Source organism: Penicillium argentinense (genome assembly GCF_028826775.1).
Source record: "Penicillium argentinense strain IBT 30761 chromosome Unknown utg000002l_segment0_segment0, whole genome shotgun sequence".
Taxonomy (NCBI): Eukaryota; Fungi; Ascomycota; class Eurotiomycetes; order Eurotiales; family Aspergillaceae; genus Penicillium; species Penicillium argentinense.
In genome coordinates this window covers 1,248,071-1,272,631 of record NW_026622661.1, presented here as the reverse complement: position 1 = coordinate 1,272,631, position 24,561 = coordinate 1,248,071, and the positions used below count along the sequence as shown (strand labels likewise).

Here is a 24,561-nt window from a genome sequence, read left to right as displayed (position 1 = left end):
GGCGCACTGCGATCACTGCCTGAACTGCTAATCAACCCAAACCGCCATGGCATCCACTCGCTCACTCGGCCTCCACGAGCCTTCGGGCGTCTCCTGGCTGGTCACCGAAGGCATCCTATCTCCGAACCCCTCTGAGAACGAATACAAATGGACGACATCTGTGGACGAGACCGCTTCGACTGGGCCGGTGGACGACGAACTCGTGTGGACGTCGCATTGCGTGGTCTGGTCTCGCGCAGGGATGGTCAAGAGGCTTTTTCGCCTGGACCCGGAAAAAGAAGACATTCGACATGCTTTGTTCACTCAATTCGTAGAGGGACATGTCAAGCCGAGCGGCTCGGCCCATGGAGGGCCGGGCAATACTTGGAGCCGGCTGGCTTCCAAAGACCCAAATATGCGGGGAAAGCAAGGCAAGCAAGACCAATTACAAGATATTGAATATGGAAGCTAACTGGGGGTCGACTTTAGACCTGAAGGGAGACCAACCAGTGGCCGTTGTGGATCGCCGCCCTGTTAATGAGAAAGTATCACGAGCTCTGGTGGTCGTGCTCAAGTCCCAGGCCCATATCTTCTTTGTTACAGGTACAAGTCACACAATCCCTCTGCCATTTGAGGTTCACTCTGTATTCGCTACCCCTCAAGGCCTATTGTTCCAGAGGAAGATGCCCGACGAAGATCCAGGCCGCCAACCTCCAACTGCTCCTCCAAACTCTTTCCTATCTTCCTCGCTATTCGATCCTCGGGCTTCGCAATCGCAAGATTTTACACCATTGTCCAGCAAGGGCAAACGCCGATCGTCAAGATTCTCTACTTTTCAACGCTCCTCGTGGATTCCCAAGTCCACTTCAAGTAACGATCTTCCTCGAGTGTTCTCCCTCATTGACCCTCACTCGGAAATGGGACTAGTCGTAACATCGCAAAAGAAACAGTGGAAGAAAAGCAGCGTTACCAGCACTAAACCAAAGCCTTCTGGCTTGGATTTGCTTGATACTGCCGATGAGATAATATACATCTCCCCGAAAGACGAGCTTGCGGGTTCTGGCCCAGTATCCATTGGACTGCCCTTGATACTGGTCGTTACTAAAAACACGACAACCGGGCTTCATACAATTTGGACAGCACGATATCGCGACGATGATCCCAATGGTTCGCTGAAAGAGAAAGCTCGTCGACATACAGAAGGCACTCAGTCCAAACGACGGAGTTCGTACTATGGCATGACCACCGGCACAACGACTCCAGCTGCACGTCCCTCGGCTCGGGAGAGCTTTGGGCCATGGACGGAGAACCGCAATGCATCTCAACCTATCGATGAGAAGAATGATCCCGAAGACGATCTTGTTTCAAGGGTCGCGCAAGATTTCGGAGACGTTGGCGTGCCGTTGAAAACATCAAGACGGGTTAGCTCATTGCTTGCTCGAACTGACTTGGCGACAGGCCAGGACCGTCTCACGTTCTCGGACCTGGCCACTGGCAGTCAGTCCAGTACTGCGCATCCTAGTGGGCTGAGACAGTCAATAGGAGCAGCCAGTGGTCGTGGTAGTTTTGGCTTCAATCCTCGTGCCTCCTTACCTCCCACCTCCGGGTCTGTCTATAGCACTGCAGGCAGCTTTGTGGATGCCCCGGTGGATAGGCTCCTTGAGGAACTCAACAACGACGTTCTGAGTGAAGGATTTGAGAACATTGCCCTCCGAGAGTCCACATCTGGTCTTCCAGAAGAGCTACTTCTCACCAGAGTGGAGAGTTTTTCGACGAAATTTTCCGGTAACTTCCGTGCATCTGGTTCGCAGTCACAATCCCACCACCTGAAGGTCTGCACATTGGCCTCTTCAGACTATAGCAGCACGCAAAAGAGCAATACAGTCTCAGTGGCAGTCTGCGTCTTGGACAACGATTCACAGAATTTAGCCATTGTCAACTTGAGAGCAGAGAGAGTGGCAGCAGCGAAAGGTGGAAAGGCTAAAAAAGCCAAGGGCCTGGAGAAGCGTCCATTGCTGGTTCATGCAACTGGCGTTCAGCATGCCCCAAATATTCTAGACGCTTGCAGAATCACTGACTGTGATATTTCACGTATTCTCACATTGTCTATGTCAGATAATGGAAAGCGCGAGTTGTCTCTGCAAACACCCTGGGGGAGCCCAACCAAGATCGAGATCCCGGTCCCTCTGCAGCTCTATGAGCCACATGGGATCTCCGCTAGCGAACTCGTCAGCCGCCCAAGAGAAAGCGGCCTCAATCGGGTCATGGCTGATCCAAATCTTGTTTTCGAGGCGTTTGACCATGTCTGCTCCAATGGTAAAGTCGATTTGGTGGATACGGAACAGCAACGACACAGACTTCAAATTCGCATGGAACCCCGCAACGACCTTGTGAGGAGAGCTCTCAGGGTCTGCAAATTTGTGCTTCGTGATTCAGAGAAAGCGGGTGATGGCCTGCTGGTAGCTTGGTGGGAGGTCATGAAATGGTTTCGAGGCAGAGAAGACATTGAAAATGATCGCGAATTTACTGCTCTAGTCATTGTCCTCTTCTCCTTAGCAGTCCCCTTCATCAAGAAGCCTGCGCCTCAGACTCCGGCCAAACGAACACGCCGAAAGAAAGGCCTTCTGAGGTCAAGTAGCGGCGGCTACGTGGATCTCGAGAGCTGGGAGAATATGCTGGATCTAGAGTCTGGTGCCTCTGGAGTTACAGCACCTTGGATGGCAGGCAGTGCCTGGGGCTGGATCGTTGAACAGGATGCAATTGAGGATCTTGCTACGCGAGACGCAGTGCGAACTCCGAAAAATGATCAACCTAACGCGGCTCGTTCCACTTACCGTCACAATACCTACCTGACGCGATGCATCACGCTGTGTCGTGAATACGTTCAGAGCCCTCAGGGTATCAGAGCCTGCGGGTCGGAAGGATACTTGCCCATCTCTGGAGCATTCTCCGAGAACACAAGATGCACGGCTTTGGGTTCCATACTCGTCGGTCTACACCTTTTCAGGGAGGAGCAGAAGTTGTCCACCGGCGACGCTGAAGAATCGCAGCATCCTCTGGGCCTTCTTGCCCCGGTTATCGCCCAGCTTGGTACCTGGCTCGGCTGGCAGTCATGGAGTTGGAACGAAGATGCTTACTATGGCACTGAGATGGCCAGCATGGAGCGTTGGCAGTTTGAAGAAAATCATATCTCGCTGCTGAATGTTCCTGCGGAGCCATTCCCTCCTCCATCAATCTTTTCGTTCGTCATGGGCGCTGTGCGCCAAGGATCTTCGCCTTTTATTACTCTCCTTGATATCGTCAGCGCCTCGGACCGAATCCCCAGGAAGGGACAAATGTGGCAAGAATGCTTCAACATTACCCCGAGGACTCTAGCTCTGAATGGCTTTTTAACCGAAGTCCATCATGTGTCGACTCACCTGGAGAAGCTCAAACTCTTGAACCGCTGGGGTTTGACGAAAAGTATTATCGATACTTTGCCTGAAGGTGTTGGTGCGCCATTGTACGAAGCAGTGATGCAGTGCCAAATTGAGGCCTCGACATCTTGGAGCTCAACGCTGCTTGAGCTTATCGATCGAGAAGATCTGTACATGTCCATGAATCCCGCGCAATTCCAATCGTTTGCATTTACATCACCGCACCTCGTGATCTCTCACGACGCCATGCGTGACTTCCATACTATGAGTAGCTTGGCTTTGGATATCGATACTATCAACTTCTTCGATCCGTCCGCTGAGATTGACCGAGTCGCCATAATTCGACAGGTTTTTCGAGATGACAGGCGCTTTATGGAAGCTCTCCGTCTTCTCAACCAGTCGAAACCACCCGTGGCACATTGTGTGCCTCAGCCGGGGTGGAAAGATTCGGATCTACTTGAGGCTCAGAAAGAGATTACCCAGATTGTCACGTTTCGGACATTGTCTACTCCTGCTGGACGCGCCATGCTCAGCTTCGGCGGTCGCCTGCCCTTGTTAACGGAAAAGTTGCCAATCCCGTCGTTCTCCTTGCAGTGCGTTATGAGTCCATCCAATGTCACTGTGAGTGCTGACAAGAGTTTCTTCACTGAAGAAAAGGTCTGCTGGGCTTTCTTCCACAATGGAGTATCCACGGGATTGGCGATCTCGAAAGACTCCAAGGGCATCGACACTTCGTGGATTCTATTCAATAAGCCACAAGAGCTCACCAACCGCCATGCTGGATTCCTTCTGGCCCTAGGTTTGAACGGTCATCTCAAGTCACTGGCTAAATGGGTGGCCTTCAAGTATCTCACGCCCAAACACACCATGACATCCATTGGCTTGTTGCTTGGTCTCTCTGCATCGTATCTGGGTACGATGGATACGCTCATCACTCGTTTGCTCTCGGTGCATGTTACCAGGATGCTGCCTCTCGGTGCCGCTGAGCTCAACCTGTCGTCTTTGACCCAAACGGCCGGCATTATGGGCATTGGTCTTCTCTATTGTAGATCACAGCACCGGCGTATGAGCGAGGTGATGTTGTCAGAGATTGAAAACACTGAGCAAGACGAGCAGTCTACTTCCAACGAAGACCTGCGAGATGAGGGATATCGTCTCGCTGCAGGCTTTGCTCTAGGTTTCATCAACTTGGCAAAGGGCAAAGACTTGCGAGGAATGAGAGACATGCACATTGTCGAGCGCTTGTTGTCAATCGCCGTTGGTACCAAGAACGTCGATTTTGCTCATGTTCTTGATCGCGGCACGGCGGGTGCCACAGTCGCAATCGCCATCATCTTCATGAAGACCAATGATGCGGTTCTGGCCCAGAAGATCGATATTCCTGACACTCCTGTGGGTTTCGACTATGTACGACCGGATTTATTCCTCCTACGAACACTTGCTAGGCATCTTATCATGTGGGATGGTATTTCCCACACTCAGAAGTGGATCGATGAGAGCCTTCCCCAGGTGTACCGCCATCGATCCAGCCTGGAGGGAGTTTCCAGCCTCCGAAGTGAAGACATGCCATTGTTCAACATCATCGCCGGTCTCTGCTTTGCTCTCGGTCTTCGCTTTGCTGGATCCGGGATCCCCTTTGCCAGAAATATTCTACTGGCCTACTTGGACCAGTTCATCCGCATCTCTCGATTGCCAGCACAGAAATACGACGCCAAACTCGCCCGCAACTCTGTACGAAACTGTCAGGACATCGTTGCTCTGTCTGCCGCTGCCGTCTGCGCCGGTAGGGGCGACATACCTCTCTTCCGTCGCCTTCGCTCACTTCACGGCCGAGTTGATCCGGACACCCCATATGGCAGCCACATGGCTGCTCATATGGCAATCGGCATGCTCTTCCTTGGTGGAGGTAGCCATTCTCTCGGCACATCCGACTTGGCTGTTGCGTCCCTCCTCTGCGCCTTCTATCCGATATTCCCGACTACCGTCCTCGACAATAAGTGCCATCTTCAAGCATTCCGACATCTCTGGGTTCTCGCAGTCGAACCACGCTGTCTTATCCCTCGGGACATCGACACGCGTCGACCCATCTCCGTCCCTATCAACGTAACCTTCAAAAGCAGCGGCAACCCATACACATACCCCCTCTTAGCCCCCTATCTCCTCCCGCCCCCAGAAATGGTCTCAAAGATCGAGATCTGCGGTCCAGACCACTGGCCTCTGGTCCTGGACTTTGATCAGAACAATTCCCTTCGCAATAAATTCATCAATGGCGATCCGTCCGTCTACCTCCGTCGAAAGGCAACATACACTCCCTCCGGCTCTCCGGCTTCAACATCCACCTTCTCTTCAACCTTCACGGGTCTAAGCGAAGCACAAGATGTCCTCCACACCACAAATGGAAACCAACTCAGAGGCCTCCCACTCCCTCCCCGACTTTCGAAAAAGGAACTGCTTTCCGGCTCTTTATCAGCGGCCGCCACGACCCCGTCTCAAACCCCTTGGGACTGGGTCTTCAATCTACCGTCCCTGCAGGGCCTGGATATCCGCGAGCGATCTCTCGTTCTACCTTCGTCGTTCCCGAATCCATCACCGAGCTTCTCTTCCCCGCTCGTTTCCTCGCCACCGTGGTTGCGTACTTCGGCCGTCGATACCCGGCTTTCTCTGGAACGTACCATTCAGAATGTCGTTCGCTCTGCCAAGGGACGGGGCGCCGATCCGGATCAGGTTCGCGATCGCATTTGGCAGTTACGCCTTTTGTTCGATTGGCTTGAGTCTGTTGAGGCGCGTGCTACTGCCGATGATGGTGATGAGATGTCTGCTGCGCAGCATCGATCTGATTTATGGCTGCGTAGGGACTTTATTGAAGAAGCTAAGTGGTTGGTTTGGGGCGTGCAGGTGGATGATGATCTGGTTGAGACATGAGGTTTATTCATTTGAAATACCGCTACATGAAACCGTTTTTCCTGTTATGTTTTATGTGATTGTGTTGACTGTACTTGAGCGAGGAATGGATTGTTTGTTTGATATGATATCCATCAATGTGATAATGCATGCAGTCAATTTTTCAAATATGGTATCAACGGATTTGGCTCTTCATTCACATGCACTGTTTTGTATTTGCTTAATGTTGAACAATTAAATTCGGGTTCGACGTAATGCGGTTGAAGTCACACCATGACTATATATATCTTTCCGACCTCGGAGATACTTAACCTCACAACGCCTTCATCGGTAAGTCTTGGTAGTCCATACAACACGAGATTTGATATATCATGCTCCGTAAATGCAAATCAAAACAGAACCTATCAAAAACATATACGCATCTAAAATAGAGCCGAGGTCTACAGAGGCCGATGCTGTCCCTCTTTCAACAAACCCCGATCACCACCTCCACCCTTCTGCCACAACCAAACACCTTCAACCGCCCACGCGCTCGCACTAGCATGTTTTCCAATACCAGAGGCTACGGGAAAAGAACCTCTCTCATCACCATTGGAAGACTGATTCTTCCCAGAACCAATTGTAGAGCCCGCCGCACCATCTGCTTCGGCCAACATACCCGCAACTACATTTTCCTTCTCAATGACGAACCACAATCCATCGCACAACTGACCGCCCCGCTCGCCGAACTCGCCCTTTCCAAGCCGGTACAAAATTCGGCCAAGAACCTGCCAGGCAATGCAGCGTTGTGCGGGGAATGTCGAGCGGGAGAGAATCGCCAGCTCGGGAACCGTGTAGCCCGCGGCATGCGGGTCGTCACCGTGGTGGTGCAGGCCCAGCGTTGTGGGGAGAGAAAGAGAAGTGCTCGGTGAGAGGATGGTTCCGCGGAGAGAGAAGCGGATGGCGGATGGCACGACACCCTCTGCGATGCTAGATGGGTGGTACGCAGATTCGGCTTCGGGATCTTCTTTATCTGTGGAGGGTGGTTGAAGCCAGGAGAGAGCGGTGGGGTCGTGCGTGATTTCGGGGAAGTAGTGGGTTTTCAGTTCATCAAGAAAGTTCGGCGAGGATGGGTCGAGGGTTGGCATTGGCTGTGTTGGTTGGGGGAAGTGGAAGCGCTCGATTGTCGACGGGTCCATCGTTGTTGGGTATTCTGAGGCTGGGTGGAGGTCGGCGGGGATTTGGGTTGGTGGGAGGTCGTCGTGGCCCGGTGGGAGGTTTGTTACGGGGTTTGACGCGGGTGGGTTAGGAGCTTCTTGCTTTTTGGATGTCTCCGGTTGGGGCGGGACATCCAAGGAGACCGATTTCTTTTTGGATGTAGGCTCTGGTTTTGATTCTAGACCCGCTGGCGGATTGGATGAAGGGGTCTTGTTCTCGAATTCTCCCTGTGTATCATCATCGACCCGTGCACGTCGCAAGAACCGTTGCAATAGGCCCGGATCCAATGAGGCCATCAACTCTTCGCGTTCCTTCTCGATCTGCGCATCTGACATGGACGCCAGATGGCGGCGGTTTTCCTCGCCAATGGCCTTCTTGTCATCCTGCAGAGACCCAGGGGTCGGTTGAGTCGGTGCTGGGTTTGGTGCGGCAGCTTGCTCTGCTCGGCGCTGTTTGAAAGACGAGGGTTTGTTGCGCCGACGGTGCGCGGGGAAACCGGTCGACGAAGCGGTGGGAGTTGGGGCTGGCGGCTCGGCGGCGGTGGGCTCTCGTTCGCGGATTTCACCGATCAAGTCGAAGGGGGAGGGAGCAGGGTTCTCAGGAATTCGCACATCATCCTCTAAGTCGAGGGCAAAGCGTTCGCCGGGGAAAGCCATGTCGATGTCGGGAAGAAAAAGCTGGGACGATGGAAAAAAGCGGTTATGTCAGCGCGGGGCGTGCGGCTCAAATGATGCAGCGCTTACCAGAAGGGGCTAGCGTGGAGTGCGGATGCACTAGTCCCAGAGGGGAAATCCTGCACTGCCAGATCAGGAAGCCTTGCAGATGTATAGAGAGACGGGATGAAAAGGCCGAGAGGGAGGACGAAATCGTATTTAGCGTAGAACCATTTGCGATCTTCTCTAACATCCAAATAGCAGGTAGATTCAGTAAAATCGAATAGTTTGAATGAGTATGATAGATGGATAGTATAGAGCACTGTGATCGCCCATCGTGCAGGAGGAACTGATCTCCGGCCACCAGACATGATTATCGGGTGGGAAGGCCGGGAAAGACAGGATGAATAGAGATTACGAGACGAACGTTCTATCCCGAGTGTGATACTCGCCCGAAACCAGGATGTTTGCCAGGGCGATGCTGAAACATGCGTCTAGACCGTGCGGAGCCGAAGTATACGCGGGAAAGATGGACCTCCACTGACGCCAGATCCGCGCGCATGGACGGCATCGAATTGCTTCAAGAGACCGTTTGTACTTTGGCTCTTGTGCTGGCTGGGGCTGCTCACCCGATGATCGCTCGCAACCTGCAAAGTCCTGCTCACTGGAAGATCATCTGATTTTGTCTTCTTGTTTGTTCGCCTTGCCCGGTTAGAGGGTTCCGTTGCGCTGGCATCAGTCGCATCGAGCACATCCAACTTGCTCCTTGTTCGCTTTTTCCCCTTTCCTGCCCTTTTTTTTCCTTTTCGCCCTGCCCGATCCCTTCCTCTCTTCCCATCCGGCCATCTCCTCTTTTTCTCTTTCCCTTTTCCCTTCCCATCCTGCCACCCGCAACCTTTCGGATTTGGTTTTCGTGTTCCCAGCCAAAACCCCCATCTATTTTCGCCCTCGGAACCTGCTCGTTTTTCTGCTGTCCAGTTCCCCATTTTCCGTGTTCCTTTCCCACAAGGCCACACCTCATTTTCACTCCCATCTCGTCCGCCCCGACCGTCCACGCCCTGGTTCAGCATCCCCCACAGCCACTTTTTTCATTAACCCATCCCCCATTTTCTCGCCAATTCGTCGCCACCATCATGTCCACCGAATCGTCGGGCCCAGTGCCAGCCGACGACGCCCATACTGAAGACACGCCCATCGACGACAAGGCCGATACTCCTGTCAACCGACGTACCTCGACGGCCCGACGGTCGCGTCGCAAGAAGGATGACGACACGAACACCCCCGACAGCAAGGTGAAGAAGGAAAAGGAAACGAAAGAAAAAGAAAAGCCCACACGAGCGACTCGTCGCCCGCGGGAGAAGTCGACAACGACGGCCGCGTCGCGCAAGAAGGCCAAGTTGGAGCAGGCGGAGGAAGCCACGGCTGCAGCTGCAGACCCCCGGACCGCCTTGGGCGACCAGCAACAACAGCAATCCCCGCCTGCGCAACCGGCGCAACCCACCACCACAATTCCTGCGCCTTCGACCTCGACCCCCGCCCCAGCTCCAGCTGCTCCAGCTGCCCCGGCCACAGCTCCCACTACAGCTCCGTCTACTTCAGCTTCCGTTCCTCTGGCAGCTGCGGCGCCGACCACTGCTCCTCCCCCGCTCCCACGTACTCGCCCAGTCCGCACCCTCACCAGACCCCGGGCTCGGCGTATTCTCTGCCTCAGTCCTATCCTCCTCGGCCCCAGTCACAGCCTCCGCCGCCCCAGCAATCAAAGCCACCTCGGACAAGTGGTCAAAACTTCGACCCCATCCGATCTGCCTTTGGTACTGCCTCCCCGGCGCCTGCCTACAGCCCGCCGTCGCATACGGTCTCGCCGCAGAATAACTATCGCGCCAGCGCGTCGCCGGCGATTTCGAGTATCATCGATCCGCCTGCTCAAAGCTCGCAGCCTTTGTACCCTCCACAACTTACGCGATCAACCTCAGGCCATGTATCGACCGCGTCGTCCCCGGCACCGCCGGCCATGGCTCCTACGCCCTCTCACCCATCCTTAGCCCCTTCGCCAATGCCTGTATCGTCACCTTCGCATGGTCCTGCTCCTGCGCAACCTGTGCCTTCCACCCACTATGCATCATATACAACTCCAGAGCAACGCCCGTTGCAATCTCAGCCCCCTCATCTGGAGCTTTCCTCTCCAGCTCTACAGCCGCACCAGGTAACCCAACTTCAACAACCCCAACAAACACAGGCGCAGGCGCAGGCGCACCCCCCAACCCAGGCGCAACCGCAACCGCAGTCACAGGCCTCGGCTCCGATTCCGACCCCGTCTCAATCATCTACTCCGCAACGACCAACTCAGCAGTCCGATGCAATGGATATCGACCCCAAGGAGCAATATGCGCCAAGCGCAAAGAAGGAAAAGGGAACCGGCACTGCTCCCTCGTCCAAAGCTCCATCCCCCAAACCCGCGCGCGGAGCTAAGGGATCTAAGCCGTTGCCTCAAGGATCCGGACTGATCAGCAACGCATTGTTTGGTGGAGCGGACGATCAGTCAGAAGATGAGGCCAATACGCCGGACATCATTGTTCACGTCCCGCTCCAGCAGCAGGGCAACACCATCGTGAACTTTGCCCAATTGGCGGAAGAGCGGTATGGATTTGCGGCACTGCATCCTCGTCTCGCAGCTCACAAGGCGCGCCTCGCACGCATTGCAGCTGCGGGTGCTGCGATCGAGCGTAACGAAAAGGGCAAGTCCGCCGGAGAGAGTGCCGAGGAGGATCTAGATATGGATCGGGATAGTGATATCGATATGGACGGTACTACTCTCAACGGAACCACCACTGGCGCGCCCTCCGAAGCAGGCGACAAGCCGAAACGACGGAAAAAGGTGGAGGAATACGACCGAGACGACCCGTTCGTGGATGACAGTGAGATGGCTTGGCAGGAACAGGCCGCAGCAAGTAAGGACGGTTATTTTGTATACAGTGGCCCGCTCGTGCCCGAGGGCGAGAAGGTCCAAGTCGAACGGTATGTATCACCCACCAGCGACGGCCCAGCCGAGGAAGAACCCAAAATACCAACGTACACAATCTACAGTGCCGACGGAACAATCAAGCGAGGCCGTGGACGCGGCCGAGGAACCGGCCGAGGACGAGCTCTAGCTTCACATCCCCACGTCCCCATTGCTGCCGCAGTACCTATCTCTCAAGATACAGGTCTTCCCCTTCGAGGCCCGGGTTCCAGAGGCGGTACTTCACGTCGTGGCAGAGGTGCAAAGAAAGCCGACCCAGCTGACAAACACTCTGATCGGAGTGGTACCACCGCCTCTGCAGCTCACGAAGGCCGTGGTCGTGGTGGTGGCCGCGGCGGAAGCACTCGTGGTGCCAAAGCGGCCGCCCCATCTACACCTACCCCATCCACCCCTTCCAATCCATCTGTCATGTCTATGATGGATTTGGCCCCCGGCCCTCCGGCGAACTTGACCCCCAGCCAAAATTCTAATATCGCCCCTGCCCCCGGGCCGAGCCCGCTTGCGGGTCCCGAGGTCCCGAAATAACATCGTCAAATGTACGTTTGTTGCTTATTGTTTATGCCAGACGGATCATTTCCCTATGGAGTTCTTGTTTCTGGCTTTCTGTAGTGATTTCCGGGGTTCACGAGGCGAGTCTGGCGTTGGGATCCGAATTGCAGAGGCGTCATTCCTGTCATCGTTATCTTCATGCCCATTTATACTTGTTATTTTTTTTGGCTATTCCCTCGGATATGTGTGATTGGAGATCTGGAAAGACTACTCCCGCCTCGACTCTTCTGTTCCTGTCACTTTGCTAATTGTGCGGACTTCGCTTTGTATTCTTATCCATACTTCTTTTTGGGCCGGTTATGCTTTCCGGGGTCGTGAATATCATTGCTTCCAGGACAGTGTCTCATTTGCTGTTTCAAGATAAAGTACTTCATTTGCTGGTTGGGCCGCCTGTCCATAACTGGGGTGAATATACATCAAAAAGCTAGGAGAGATTGGGGTATCCACATTCCGTTTCCGACTCCGCCCTCTCAACGACATGTGTCAGATGCTCAGTTAGAAATCTGGTCAAGTAAGGTACCTTACAAAGGGTACGAGCCCTCGAATTTTATGTATCATGTCCTTGCCATTGGTCAGTCTTTTCTACCTTGCACATCGTTGTTTGCCCGGTCGCCTACATCGGAGACTGATAGTCCAGGATCTAGGCATCGCGAGTGTAGACCGTTACGCCCAGAGAGGGTTGACATGATCATATTTCTATCTCTAAGTTGAGAAATAATGGCCACACGATGGCATAAGGGAAGAACATAGGTATGTGATACCAGCCCTACCATAATGCGTTGTCTGCCTTTGTCGAAAAAGAACTATCAGGGCTAGGCAAAACTGAAAAAGGATTCTCATACAATGTAGAAAAGTACATAACAAATTAGCAGTAAAGGAGCCATGCAGCAAAGAAGCTCGCAGAGTGGGTCGCCAACAGGTGTTTCGTGTGTTGGAACGGGCAGTTGATCCATAGACACGGGTACGCATAGTAAGCATCCCCAAATCCCGAGTTTCACCATGACATGTTGAGCGAACCGTTGAAGACCAAGAGGACGAACTGCAGCAAAATGATCAGAGCGGGAATCGTACCCGGGGTGGTGCGTGGCGAAAAAAAGGCGCCGCCTGTCGTCGTCCGGATGGAGGGCATCGCTGCCTGGCAAACATACTCACTTTCATTACAGCACTCCAACTTTAACAGCCTACTACAGCCTCAAAGTAAATTAAATACCTTCATACATTTAGCAGTTCATAGCAAAGAAGATGATCTACCACGTATCTAGCTTCCAGCGCCGAATTCCAACTAGAAGCGTCTCAAATCACCCTCCTCTTCCAAGGTCCAACAACGACCTCACTTATAGGATACAAGCATGAATACCCCTTCAGGAGATGGTACCGGTGGTCTAGTGGTATGTCGGGGTGACCCTGCTCGGAGAACGCATCCCTCTTGAGGATCAAGGGGGCTTGCCGATGAGCAACTGGACGTGTTCAGAGGCTCCTTACCATTACGATCACTGGTACCGGCGAGTAGTCCTCCCTGCTCACAGGGAGATTTACAGACGGACGTCTCGCCCCTTCTGCTACAGGGTGGATCGAAATCAGTTTCACCACTGTTACTCACAGAAAGGATTTCCCGAACCCTATTTCGAAACACACTGATGTACACTTGGCTTATCTCCATTTCGAGGGTGGAATCGTAATGAAAAATAAATCCACGAGGGATTAGTTCCTGTAAGTTACTGGAAATACTGTTTCCATGAATACTTTCACCACGTTCCCCCATATTTCGCTCAGATATCCACTTTCCGTCGCAACTGCACTCGCTCTTCTAACGGCAATGCTCGCCAGAATGATAAAGGTCAGCCCTCTCGCGTAAATCGCACAAAGTCGTTTTATGATCGAAAGGTTATCGTAGCAATTTCACTATGAAGCAAAACAATCTGTGAGGGTAAGGTTGTTTTATTCGAAAGTATATTGCTCGTCTATGTAGTGAAATCCAACTTCTCCGTTTCCCATTCCAGCAAGGTTTCAGAATTAGATAAGGGTCATCAGCGAGCGTAGCGGGAATCCTTGGGAATGAACTATAGTCCTTGGTTGTTGGCTGTGAAACTGGCATGGTCCACGCCTCCTTGGATGCAATGGCCTCGATTGCAGGATCTGGCTCGAGATCATCTGCACTTGGTAGAAGGAGGACTCCCTACTCGCTGGTAAGTCCCTACTCCCCAGTATGTCCCTACTCCTCAGTGTGTCCCTACTCTCCAGTAAGGCCCTACCTGTCGGTATGTCCCTGCTCCTCAGTATGTCCCTACTCCTCAGTATGTCCCTACTCCTCAGTATGTCCCTACTTTCGGAGTACGGTATTTTCTTTTGCACCTTATACCCGCAATACTTAAAACGGTGTCGCACTTACTGGGACGGCCCTATGTTCCTACTGTATAGATTTAAAAACAATGATACAAATAGTTAGATACAAAGAGTATTTTGGACGACTAAAAGAAATAAACTTGCTCCCGCATTCGCGCAGGGGTGGGGGAAAACCCAGTGGGAAAAAAACCCCACCCGAAGAGGCCCAGAAAAACAAAAGTATGACTAAGTGGATAATTCTCGTAGACTTGCCTCCAGCTTCTGTTTCAATTGCACCGTCTCAACACGTTGACGGCTAGTTTTTTGTGACTCGCCAGCGAGACGCATTAGGTCCTCGTCTGAAAACTTACTCACAACTGTTGGGTGAAATGCCCCTCCCAATTTGGACAGAATTTGCCTTTCAATCACCTGTCGGCACACATTGTCCACAAATGTTTTCATGGCAACCTAAAACACCACATTATAACCGGGCCGACCAGCGGGACATGCAGACTACTCACCTTGTAATATGCATTCAGATCGGTCAATGCCTCGGAGCAGGCTCTGTCAACCATATTAACCTCCACGCGTTTCTGTAGAGCTAAAATCATTCGATTCATTTCGTGAGGAGTGTTGCTGAAGTAAACATTGCCGCCCCAATCCGATTCAGCTGCTTTCTTGACTGATGTTCGAATGCTTTCCTTCGCTTCGTCATGTCTCGCTTTTTGAATGTTGTCAGTATAGTAGTGATTGTAGGTAATTGGGTGACCTCTTTCATCTTGTATGAGCTTGGAGAGTTCCCCATGAGCATTGCCGGTATTCTCATTGAACGTAGTCATAATGTGCTTCTGCAATTTATCGTAGACTCCGGCATCCTTTACCACGAACTTCAAGGCCTGGCGCACAAACTGAGTCACCAAGCTCACGACGGACTCAATGTGGGCTCGAGAGATCTCTTTCCAGCGACATGATTGGATGTGAAACAAACGTTGAAGGAGAGAATGGTTGTAATTTCCTGGGAGCTCGCGACCTCTGGTTTGGTGATACATCTGTTATCGTAAGCGATTACCTTTTCGCCTGAGACTTTGGCTCACCTCTTTAATCCAAGAAAACATCTCTTTCTCTGTAACCAAAAGCTCTTTATTCTTGTCTTCCTCGCTTTCCTCTTTGCTTTTCTCTTCGCTTTCCTCGTCGCTTTCCTCTCCCAGTTTATCGCAATCAGAAGCGACAACTTTTCTCCGTTGGCCATGGTTCCTCATATATTCGGCAAAGTGCTCATTTTCTCTATGGATCGCAGCACGCAGACGGCAAGTTTCCGGACCAGTTGCAAAAAAATCGCCGTCCCAGCTATCGTAGTTTCCCTCAAGGCCATTCTTGACAATTCCATAGAATTCAGTGCTGATCTGAGTGAGAAATACTCGAACTTGCGTTGCGTTTGATCTCTCAATCCCAAGGTTAATTATTTCATCATCCACCCGCTGCAATAGATGTCGAACCTCCTGCTGAACCTTCGGTAGCTCTCGCTCGATATGGCTATCCAGCAATTCCTCCAAGAATGAACGTAAATTGTTCATCCCAATTCTCGTAGAATCAATTCCCTGGGCCTTCCAACGTTGACTGGAGAAGAACTCCATTTCTACCCGATGGCGCTGCTGAAAACTGATTCCGTCCACTAATTCGTCCGGGGAGGGATTTTGACGAGAAAGAAGCCAAGATTCAACTTTGTGCGATCCAGGTTTTTCGCCAAGCGAGCCACTCTTTCTTCTGTGTTGCTGTTGATAAGGTCGGGCTTCGTGATGATCCCTACAGTCCTAACCTCCTCCTTGTCAAAATGACGCGCTCGTTGAATAATGCGTTGGGTCTCTGCATCGAGCTGCTGGCCGGAATAACAGCAAGTATTATTGTACGAGAGCTCTCCAGATATGAATCAACCAAACGTTGCACGATCTCAACGTCTTCCTCGTCCTCCGAGACCGATATCAATCCCGGCAGATCAACCAAAGTCAGATGAAGCCCCGTATTGCCGACCAATTCGAGTCTAAGAACATCCGCAGCGAAACCAGGTGCATCGACAAGTTCGCTGAATCCTCGAACCCCCATATAATAGGAAGCTTCGCGGATTATCATTGGTAATTCGTTGAAATCTTGAAATTCTCGTTGAAATCCCGCGAACTTTTTCTTCTCCTCAGGAGAACGAGATTGACTAGGCAGAAGGCTTGCAGTCATCGAACTGACTTGAGTGTCATGGCGCAGTACTATCTCGGTAGGAAACTGTGTACAGAGTCCGTCCTTGCGAGGAAAAGGGTATCCGGTGATACCTTCGAGAACAGAGCTTTTTCCAGCCGACTGATCACCAGACACTGCCAACTGAGGGAGCGCGATATGATCGCCAACCCCGTTGGCTCGAACACAGTCAATCTGATTAAGTCTTTTGGATGATTTTGCCGAACTGAGTCCAGGGTTGTCCTTCCCTCTGTCCACATCACTTGAATCTCCGTCCTCGTCAAGAGGCATGGTGGTTCGCATTTTGGATTCTTTATAGAATCGGTGATAAATTCAGAAATAAGGGGGTGATTGTTGATAACCGGTTGGTTCGTTCCGTCCTATTTATCGTTTTTCTGCCCGTAATTGCTGGACGCATTCTGAGCCAGCATCCAACAGACCCAATCAGATTGACTGTAACTGCAAGCAAGGGTTGGCGATATGCCACGGTCGAGGGAAGAATATGAACCAATGGTATTTCCAAAATGGTGGGATTTAGTGTAATTTGTACTGCTCCGACAAATATCACACTACCTTGGGGAAGTCTGGAATGGACGGAGGATACTTGTGGCTGAAGAATTATGGTCTTTGAGGCCGAGGTCAGGCATCCGAATGTTACCCTTCGCGGAAGGAATCTTGCATGCAATAGCGAGACCAATAACATCGTCAGTATATCATTCGATCGCTTTGTGAATGGTTCAGTGATAGGGATCACTACTATAAGAATGACGATCATGTCACCGTTCCTATTTCATATTGACAGATTGCTCGGCCTCGACATTCGGCCCAGTATGTACAACATGCTACATTTGGACATTCTAGACTTCATTCTCGCGAAGCAAGAAGAAAGAAAAACTTCCATATTATCAAATTTCTTTCATTCGATAAGATTCTAAGCACGAAGCGATGCTTTGCATATTTGGCGTTGGAATGGATCAACCCTTTCATCGTGACCGGGCAAAGACACCAGGGTCAACATGGTATTACCTCGCTCTAAAACTCCAGATCACTAAAGACAACTCGCATCATGGCACTCTCCAGCGGCAAGGGATCGAGAATCTTCTCAACATATTCTGGCCAGTCGTCAACCCACTGCAACAGGGGGAAGATATGAGAGTATTCCCAGTACGAAGGATACCATCCAGCCGCTTCCCAGTCCACAAGAGCAGCTACTTCATACTCTTCTTCATTTGTGACAGAATTCACGACTTTTCGGACAAGAACATTCTCCCTGGAGAGATCTCCGTGGGTGAATACAGGTGGATGATTGCGAAGTGCCAATGGGAGGTGGCGAGCAAGATAGTCGGAGAGAAAGCTATGACCATTAGATTCGCTCCACATAGTTTTGGAGCGAAGTGCGATGGCTTTTCCGAATTCTTCTTCCGTCTGAAACGGACCGGTAACAGCAGCGTCCTTTTCACGAGAAAAGAAATACCTATGGGGAACGGGGCCTCGGTTGACGCTGCCATAAAATCCGGGCGATGACAGCGCTCTCATCTGATCAAAGATGCATCGCAGTTGCCCAACAATCGAATTTTTATTTGCCTCAGTGAGCGAAGGCCACGCCATCCCTAGAGAAATGCTGGGGATGTATTCCATGACGATATACAGGATGTCCCGATCGCGGTACATGGCGTAAAGTCGTGGCGCTGCGATGTTGAGCCGTTTTTCAACAAATATTAGAGCATATCCCTCGTTTTCGGTCACGAGCGGGCCATATTTCACAACATATTTCTCTCTGATAACGACTATGCGCCCACCGTAATCTGATCTCTTGGGGAGGGTTTGTGTTGCCTGTTCAATCTCATTCTGATCAGGAAGAGGCCCTGGTAATTGACCAGCATCCCGATAATAAGGAAGGGAGAAATGCATAGTTGGATGGGCGACGTCTCACGGAACGGAACAGTTGATGCCAACTTGAGGATGCAGCCCAGTGCTGCAAAAGTTCCTATCAGAGATACCCTTTTTAGGCTAGTGCAAGATTATGTGATTTCCGAGTTGATACTTGTCGGATCTCGGTGGTGGGTACAAATGCAGTGGCCAATGGAATGGTGCGAAAGGTCTTGTTCCACTATCCCCCTGGATTCTGCCAATCTAAAGGGGGGTTTGAGAGATTACGTACACAATAGGAACGGAACAACAATAATCCAGCGGACTAGTACAAAAGAGGGAAAGTCCGGGAGTAGTCAGCGCCCAAAGGGGCATAACTAATATCAGGGTTCCAACAATACTTTCTAACTAGCACGTGACTTGGAGGGATGGGATGCCTTGTACACATATTTCTTTCCACAAACTAGATAGGAGATAGGACTTGGCTAGACAAGCAACGCAAGCATACACCTCATATATGTTGGTTTCCTAGATAGGTAGATAGGTAGTGTGGCCGTACCAGTACTTACAAGTATCTATATCTATGCACATTCCTACGAAGTACAGTCCAAGTCTACCTACTTTGCGCTTATCAGCTCCCAGGACTTGGTATCTTTAAAAAAAGTCGCAAACAGGGATTAGACATTCATTCATGGTTTACCACTACTCGAAACAAAGGTAGCAACAGCCAAGAACATTCAAAAACGAGCAGCACATGGTAGCAGAGGATAAACAGCAAGGGAAAGCACTGGTAGGCAGCCAGGTAGGCAGCCAACATGGACAATGAAACCCAGAAAGCAGAACATCGTATGGCCTCATGCTGTCATTGCTTTAAAGAAAAGGCGATGGATATACCAGCAGCCAGGGCCAAAACAAAACAAAGATCAATAAAAGAATCGTGTCCTTCAGCTTGTCACCAGCGGCCAATAATGGGCACCAAACCACAGTATGGTCTATTGTTGAATAATAAGCCCGTTTGCTCTAATAGCAGGTAGGGCTCGCTCCAAAGTCCATTCAGTGCACTTGACTTAAACCCTAAAACCCTAAAACCCACTGGCAGAGGAAAACTAGATAGCTTCGTAGCGTGGTACACAGTCACTCCCTTGGGGAAGGAGTAGGAGTATCGAACCGAAGCCCCTCGATGCCGCTGCGGGCCGGATCATCCCAGTGGTTCTGCTCCTGTGCAATTACCATTCCAACCCAAGGAGCGAGAACGAGCTGGGCGTCGGATCGAGCGGCATCTCCAGTAAAATGAAAGGGGCAGTGCGTCGGGCTGTAAGTCAAGGCGCAGTGGTCACTGGGGGCGAGAGGGAAAGAAAGGGGCGGCGATGAGTGTAAGATAGAGGAGTTCTAGGGAGGGCAAGAAGGAGAGGAGAGGTCGAAAGGGCGAGGTCTGGCCTTTTATGTCGAGGCGATGTTGGGAGTGGCATCTTTCTCGGAAAATAATCCGACATTCCTCCGGACTATAGTATTCTGTCCCAGTAAGTTGAGAAAGCCAAACATACTCACCGAGCTTCATCACCAGCTAGGAACCGGACTGCAGCTCCAATATCCCACCCATAGCCTTCTGTCTTTAGCTAAGACTGATTTTTTCGATGCTCTCGCATCCCGTCACTCATCCTGCCGCCCACGTATACAATAGGGGTATACACCATTCCAGGGCAGACGCAATTCACTCGAATACCTTGCGCCGCATGCTGTGCTGCCATCGCTCTCGTCATATTTATTATAGCTCCTTTCGATGTCGCGTACATCAGATCTGGCGAACCACCTCTCAGGCCAGCGATAGACGACAGGTTGACATTGGAACCCTTGTACTGCCCACCTCATTTCTTTCCTTGTGCGGAATCGCATACTTGGTCATAAGAACCATGGAGTTGACGTTGACCCGCATTCCTGCATCATAATCGCTCATATTGACAGTCGTTGCTGGGCCACCTGCCCCAATTATACCAACGTTGTTGACCAGGATATCAAGCGGATGATATTTCGATAGGTCTAATTATGCTATTTACGTAGTTCTAGTATTTTATTTACTTACCCTTCTTAGTAAAGATATCTAGATATCCTTCCCTAGCTAAGTATTATTTATTAATATTACGCAACCATGGGTCCCCTAGAATTATACTAACTTCCTATGGTCTAATAATATGTACAGATATATTATCCTGCTAATGGCAATTTATATTAGGATTAAAATATATAACGTCCAACGTGAGTCTGGGCTAGTTTCTGCATCCACTGGTATCTACGTATCAACTCCTTTAAAAGTGCTACACGCACTATTGCAGACTGCGCACTTCTTGGAACTATCTCGGCAATGCCTGCTAAACTGTCTGGGAAACAACTTACCTGATGTCAAAACAACTCAATGGCAAATACTGAAAATGGAAATGGAACCTCCAGTCTAGTTCCATGGTTGAAGTGCTGTGTATACTGTATCACCTTCCGATTAGTCAAAGTGCCGACAACTCATTCGTAAACAAGATACACGCTTGCGAGCCTGAACTGTCGTTGGTGGAAACTCTTAAGCCGAGGAAATATAACGCCGACTAATAGAGACGGATCCCACAACCTCGCGAAATGGCCCAAATAGGGAACTTTTATTACGTGGATAAGCTATATATATCTTCCTGTGCCCTTGCGAAGCGACGATCACTATTACGTAAAATGATTCCACCACAAAATTAACCTTATAGGGGCATATGGCCAATCTATTCCCCTTAGGGTAAGCTATTTTCCTCCTTGGGCTAAATTGCGAACCTCCTTCTTGGTCTTTTTCGGAGCTGAAGATTCTCTTAGCTTTTTGGTCGGTCGTGGCACGGATACCCCGCGAATAATGTAATGCTTTGTAAGCTCGACCTGGTTTACGTAGCTCTAGCTAGGCATTCTCCAATAACGTAATAAGTTAGTCTCGTGAGCTAGAGAGTTAAAGGCCCTACAGAAAACCTGTTGGTCTTGTCGGATCTGTGAGCTGCGGCCGGGGTCCGCGCTTCAGTGTAAGTGGACCTATACGAAGTGGGCCGGCTACTCGAATTTATACTCGAAAGTTTTGTACAAAGTGGGTAAGGTGACTCACGCTCATTTCTTTGGAACCCACAGTTTTTTTTTGTCGGGAGTTATATAAGATCATATTTTCAGAGCTCGAAATTCTTTATTTTGATATAAGTTTTCAAACCGGCCCTATCCCAACAGCTTTCTACACCGATTGAACATTCTTTTCCAGACATCTCTTGTCTTTCAAATCATGGCCTTCAACCGTATTGCTGTCTATGGTCACCGTGGATTCGTTGGCTCTCGAGTTGTTGCTGCTCTGATTGCCTCGGGAGCTCCAATTACTGTTTTGCATCGCCCTAGCTCGGATACTTCCAATCTCCCCGATCATGTGAGAAAGATTGAAGTCGACGTTCTTGATGAAGACGCTTTGGTTGGTGCCTTGCAAGATATAGACATTGTGATGTCAGTCAGGGCTACTGCGCATCTGTACCCTTTTGAATCTATGCTAATGGACTTCTCAGTTCTCTTGTTGGAGACGAGGGTACCGACAGACAGTATGGCTTTGTGAAAGCCATCCCTAGGACTAATGTCCAGCTTTTCTCCCCTTCGGATTTCTGTCTGCGATATTGTGAGCAGGGAATGCGCATGCCCTGTATGAAGGCAAAAGCGAAAGTCGAAGAGGCTTCTAAGGATGCTGGGATTCCTACCTCCGTCATCCACGTTGGAAATTTCGCTGAATTCACCTTAAGTACAACGTCAGTCATCAACCGGCCACTCGGGATGTTTATCCGTAACTGACTTTCACAAATTATAGGGCTGTGGGTATTGATTTGCAGAATAACATATTGGTCTACACCGGCAACTCTGCTAGCGAAAAAGTCACTATGTGGTGCGTAACATTTCACCCAGAGACTCCTCATCTAAATAATCCCTTTGGTCTGATTAAACTAATTCCTTGTAGCACCAAGGACTACGTAGCAGCTGCGTACGTCGACATATTTACCACCAGACCTATACGCACTATACAGAACCGGACCATCACCTTGTCAGAGCTTGCACCAACAGGCATGGAAATTGCTGCGATCATGAAAGAGAAGAACGGCAGAGACCCCTCTATTGCGACACGAAGCTTAGAGGAAGTCAATCGAACGATCGAGGATTGTATCAGCAGGGAGAGTAATCTCGCTGTCCCGGCCTATTGCCGCAAGATCTGGGGAACGGGAGAAATGATGAAGATGCTTCCCGATGATTTATGGGAAGTTAAGGACTACAGGAAAGCAAGTTTAGAGGACCTTGTCATAGGAGGAAGATTGGAAAGCTATAGAGCTCTACCCGATCATGTATTGGAGTACCTAAAAAAGATGCTCTGAGACATGTATTACCATATACTACTAGTCTTGCGCACGACCTCACAGCTCAGTATGCATGTGCGAACCACAGCGCAAACGCTGCTGCCTCTTGCTTACGGATAATTTGCCGATGCTCCCACAATTGATTATTTTTGCTCTTCCTCTTCCGACTGTCAGCATAAAAAGACGCGTATCTAAGACATTAGATAGATATTACATTGGACTATATCTCCCGGGGACGGAGCAGCGGGTATAGAATTGGCTGGCTGCAATTCTGCTTTAAGCACAGCCTGTTTCCCTCAGCGCAGACATTCTTTCCTACCCAGCGATCGGACTATGGAGAGGTGTGTATTCTAGCTGCCGAAATGCCGTTTGTTTCAGTAATACTGTTGGTTCTTCGAGCCAGGTAGGTCAGGCCTCTCAAGACGGCTGAGATGCGGAGGCGTCAAGTAGAGTTTGAGCTGCCTACATCAAAGAGTACGCGGCGTTCACCTTTCTCGTTAACTCTCGAGGTGGGGCTTGTCGTCATCAGTATCAATATCGGGTGGGGCAAGCACGTCAAACGGGGACGCTAGTCAGATGGGTGGGACAGACCCTCGCGATCTGTCCAGAAACGGAAAACATAGAGTGAAGAAGTTCCAGGGTTCCCATGGACACAGCCACTAGTTAACCAAACATGCATTCTATAACTTATGCTATGCTATTGTCGTCATTACCGAGCCTAGGTTGCCAATGCTGAAATCATACCTTGATACAACATATTGACCCCTAATCTACCTCCCGACCATATCGCAAAACCAGTCTTCCGCCCCTGACCGTTGACAAAAAGCGCCCCTTATTAAATATGCCAATCAGTCAGTCATCTGTCGAAGACCGCTTGCGGCATCTCATGCCGAGCCTCTCGGTATACACTGAAGGCAGGCACTATCAAGACTGTCTCGAACTATACAACCATGCGCTGAAAAAGGAACCACTGGTCTGCGCCCGACCACGGACAGAAGAAGAGGTCACACTTGGTTCAATTTTGCACCGAACAAAAGATCCCCTTTGCTGTTCGCTCAGGCGGTCACGACTTCTTTGGCCGCTCCGTAGTCCACAGGGGGATTCTGATCGACATGCGCGACATGGACACGGTCAGTGTCGCATCGGACCGAGCTAGCGCACGCGTTGGTGATGGAGTGATTGCCGGCCATCGGCCATCTGTAGAAAACCCTCAATTCTTACAGTCTGTTTACCCCTACCGGACAGGCAAAGTCTGTGGGCTATGTCTGTTGGGTATGTGGCGGAGAATACAGTTTCTATATTGGAATATATAGATTTGGGATTGATCAAATATTTGGGATTCGAGTGGTTTTGGCTGGAGACTGTGGTTGACATCAATATAGATTTAGAATTACTATAGACACTCTACAGTGCTGGGGCTGATATATTTGGCATTATCATGGAGTTTTGCGTGAAAATATATTCAGTGCCCAAAAACATACTGGTTTCCTAGTTTTTCTTTTGGCCAAAGCTGTAACTGTTATAGATAAGATTGAAAATTTTTTAGATAATGATTTCTCTAATGAATTCACCAGAGATACTATTGCTGTAAATCCTGAAATTACTCTAATTATACCCGTGACTAATCGCCCTGACGGGGATGCTCACCCACGGTTAGATAACAAAACGGCATAATAACAAAAAAAAATTTTTTTTTACATGCAACGCGTTAACAACACCACCACAAGGAAATGAGTGAAAGATTCCATTTATTCATTATTTTCGACCAGGCTGTACTCAGATTTCTGAGACAACCAATTAGTTGGTTTAATCACCAGCTGGAAGTTTGCTTGCCCGTTGACACTCATAAGCTAGTCGATAATTTTCCGTTTATCTACTGACATGTGTCGTGGAAAGCAACGTTAAGTCAACTCCCAAGTAACTTGCATTTTATCGTTTATCAACGTCATTTCTCTCTTCAAACAGTGTCTACACGATATTTTTGACCAGTTAACCACCTCTTCCTTCTGTTGCCCGCACTTATAGCCCGCATTTTAAATTGTATT

General features: G+C 50.2%; 7 protein-coding genes across 7 annotated transcripts; 4 read left to right on the top strand and 3 right to left on the bottom strand.

Annotated features, from left to right (window-relative positions):
• Positions 1 to 46: 46 nt before the first annotated feature.
• N7532_001331 (anaphase promoting complex subunit 1) lies at positions 47 to 6,317 on the top strand (the record flags this gene model as incomplete). Its single annotated transcript, XM_056613825.1, has 2 exons — positions 47 to 244; positions 315 to 6,317. The coding sequence occupies 2 exons, from the start codon at positions 47 to 49 to the stop codon at positions 6,315 to 6,317; spliced, it is 6,201 nt and encodes a 2,066-aa protein (XP_056478866.1).
• A 419-nt stretch (positions 6,318 to 6,736) lies between these two features.
• Positions 6,737 to 8,149, bottom strand: N7532_001330 (RPAP1 family protein; the record flags this gene model as incomplete). The annotated part of the gene is made up of 1 exon (XM_056613824.1): positions 6,737 to 8,149. The coding sequence occupies one exon, from the start codon at positions 8,147 to 8,149 to the stop codon at positions 6,737 to 6,739; it is 1,413 nt and encodes a 470-aa protein (XP_056478865.1).
• Positions 8,150 to 8,634: 485 nt separating this feature from the next.
• N7532_001329 (uncharacterized protein) lies at positions 8,635 to 8,826 on the top strand (the record flags this gene model as incomplete). Its single annotated transcript, XM_056613823.1, has 1 exon — positions 8,635 to 8,826. The coding sequence occupies one exon, from the start codon at positions 8,635 to 8,637 to the stop codon at positions 8,824 to 8,826; it is 192 nt and encodes a 63-aa protein (XP_056478864.1).
• Positions 8,827 to 9,279: 453 nt separating this feature from the next.
• On the top strand, positions 9,280 to 11,690 carry N7532_001328 (uncharacterized protein; the record flags this gene model as incomplete). The annotated part of the gene is made up of 2 exons (XM_056613822.1): positions 9,280 to 9,734; positions 9,812 to 11,690. 2 exons carry the CDS (start codon positions 9,280 to 9,282, stop codon positions 11,688 to 11,690), a joined length of 2,334 nt encoding a protein of 777 aa, XP_056478863.1.
• A 2,592-nt stretch (positions 11,691 to 14,282) lies between these two features.
• N7532_001327 (putative dynamin GTPase) lies at positions 14,283 to 16,550 on the bottom strand (the record flags this gene model as incomplete). Its single annotated transcript, XM_056613821.1, has 4 exons — positions 14,283 to 14,504; positions 14,558 to 15,085; positions 15,131 to 15,800; positions 15,853 to 16,550. 4 exons carry the CDS (start codon positions 16,548 to 16,550, stop codon positions 14,283 to 14,285), a joined length of 2,118 nt encoding a protein of 705 aa, XP_056478862.1.
• Positions 16,551 to 17,291: 741 nt separating this feature from the next.
• On the bottom strand, positions 17,292 to 18,170 carry N7532_001326 (aminoglycoside phosphotransferase family protein; the record flags this gene model as incomplete). The annotated part of the gene is made up of 1 exon (XM_056613820.1): positions 17,292 to 18,170. The coding sequence occupies one exon, from the start codon at positions 18,168 to 18,170 to the stop codon at positions 17,292 to 17,294; it is 879 nt and encodes a 292-aa protein (XP_056478861.1).
• A 3,244-nt stretch (positions 18,171 to 21,414) lies between these two features.
• Positions 21,415 to 22,534, top strand: N7532_001325 (isoflavone reductase; the record flags this gene model as incomplete). The annotated part of the gene is made up of 4 exons (XM_056613819.1): positions 21,415 to 21,626; positions 21,686 to 21,919; positions 21,979 to 22,053; positions 22,126 to 22,534. 4 exons carry the CDS (start codon positions 21,415 to 21,417, stop codon positions 22,532 to 22,534), a joined length of 930 nt encoding a protein of 309 aa, XP_056478860.1.
• Between the last annotated feature and the right edge of the window lie 2,027 nt (positions 22,535 to 24,561).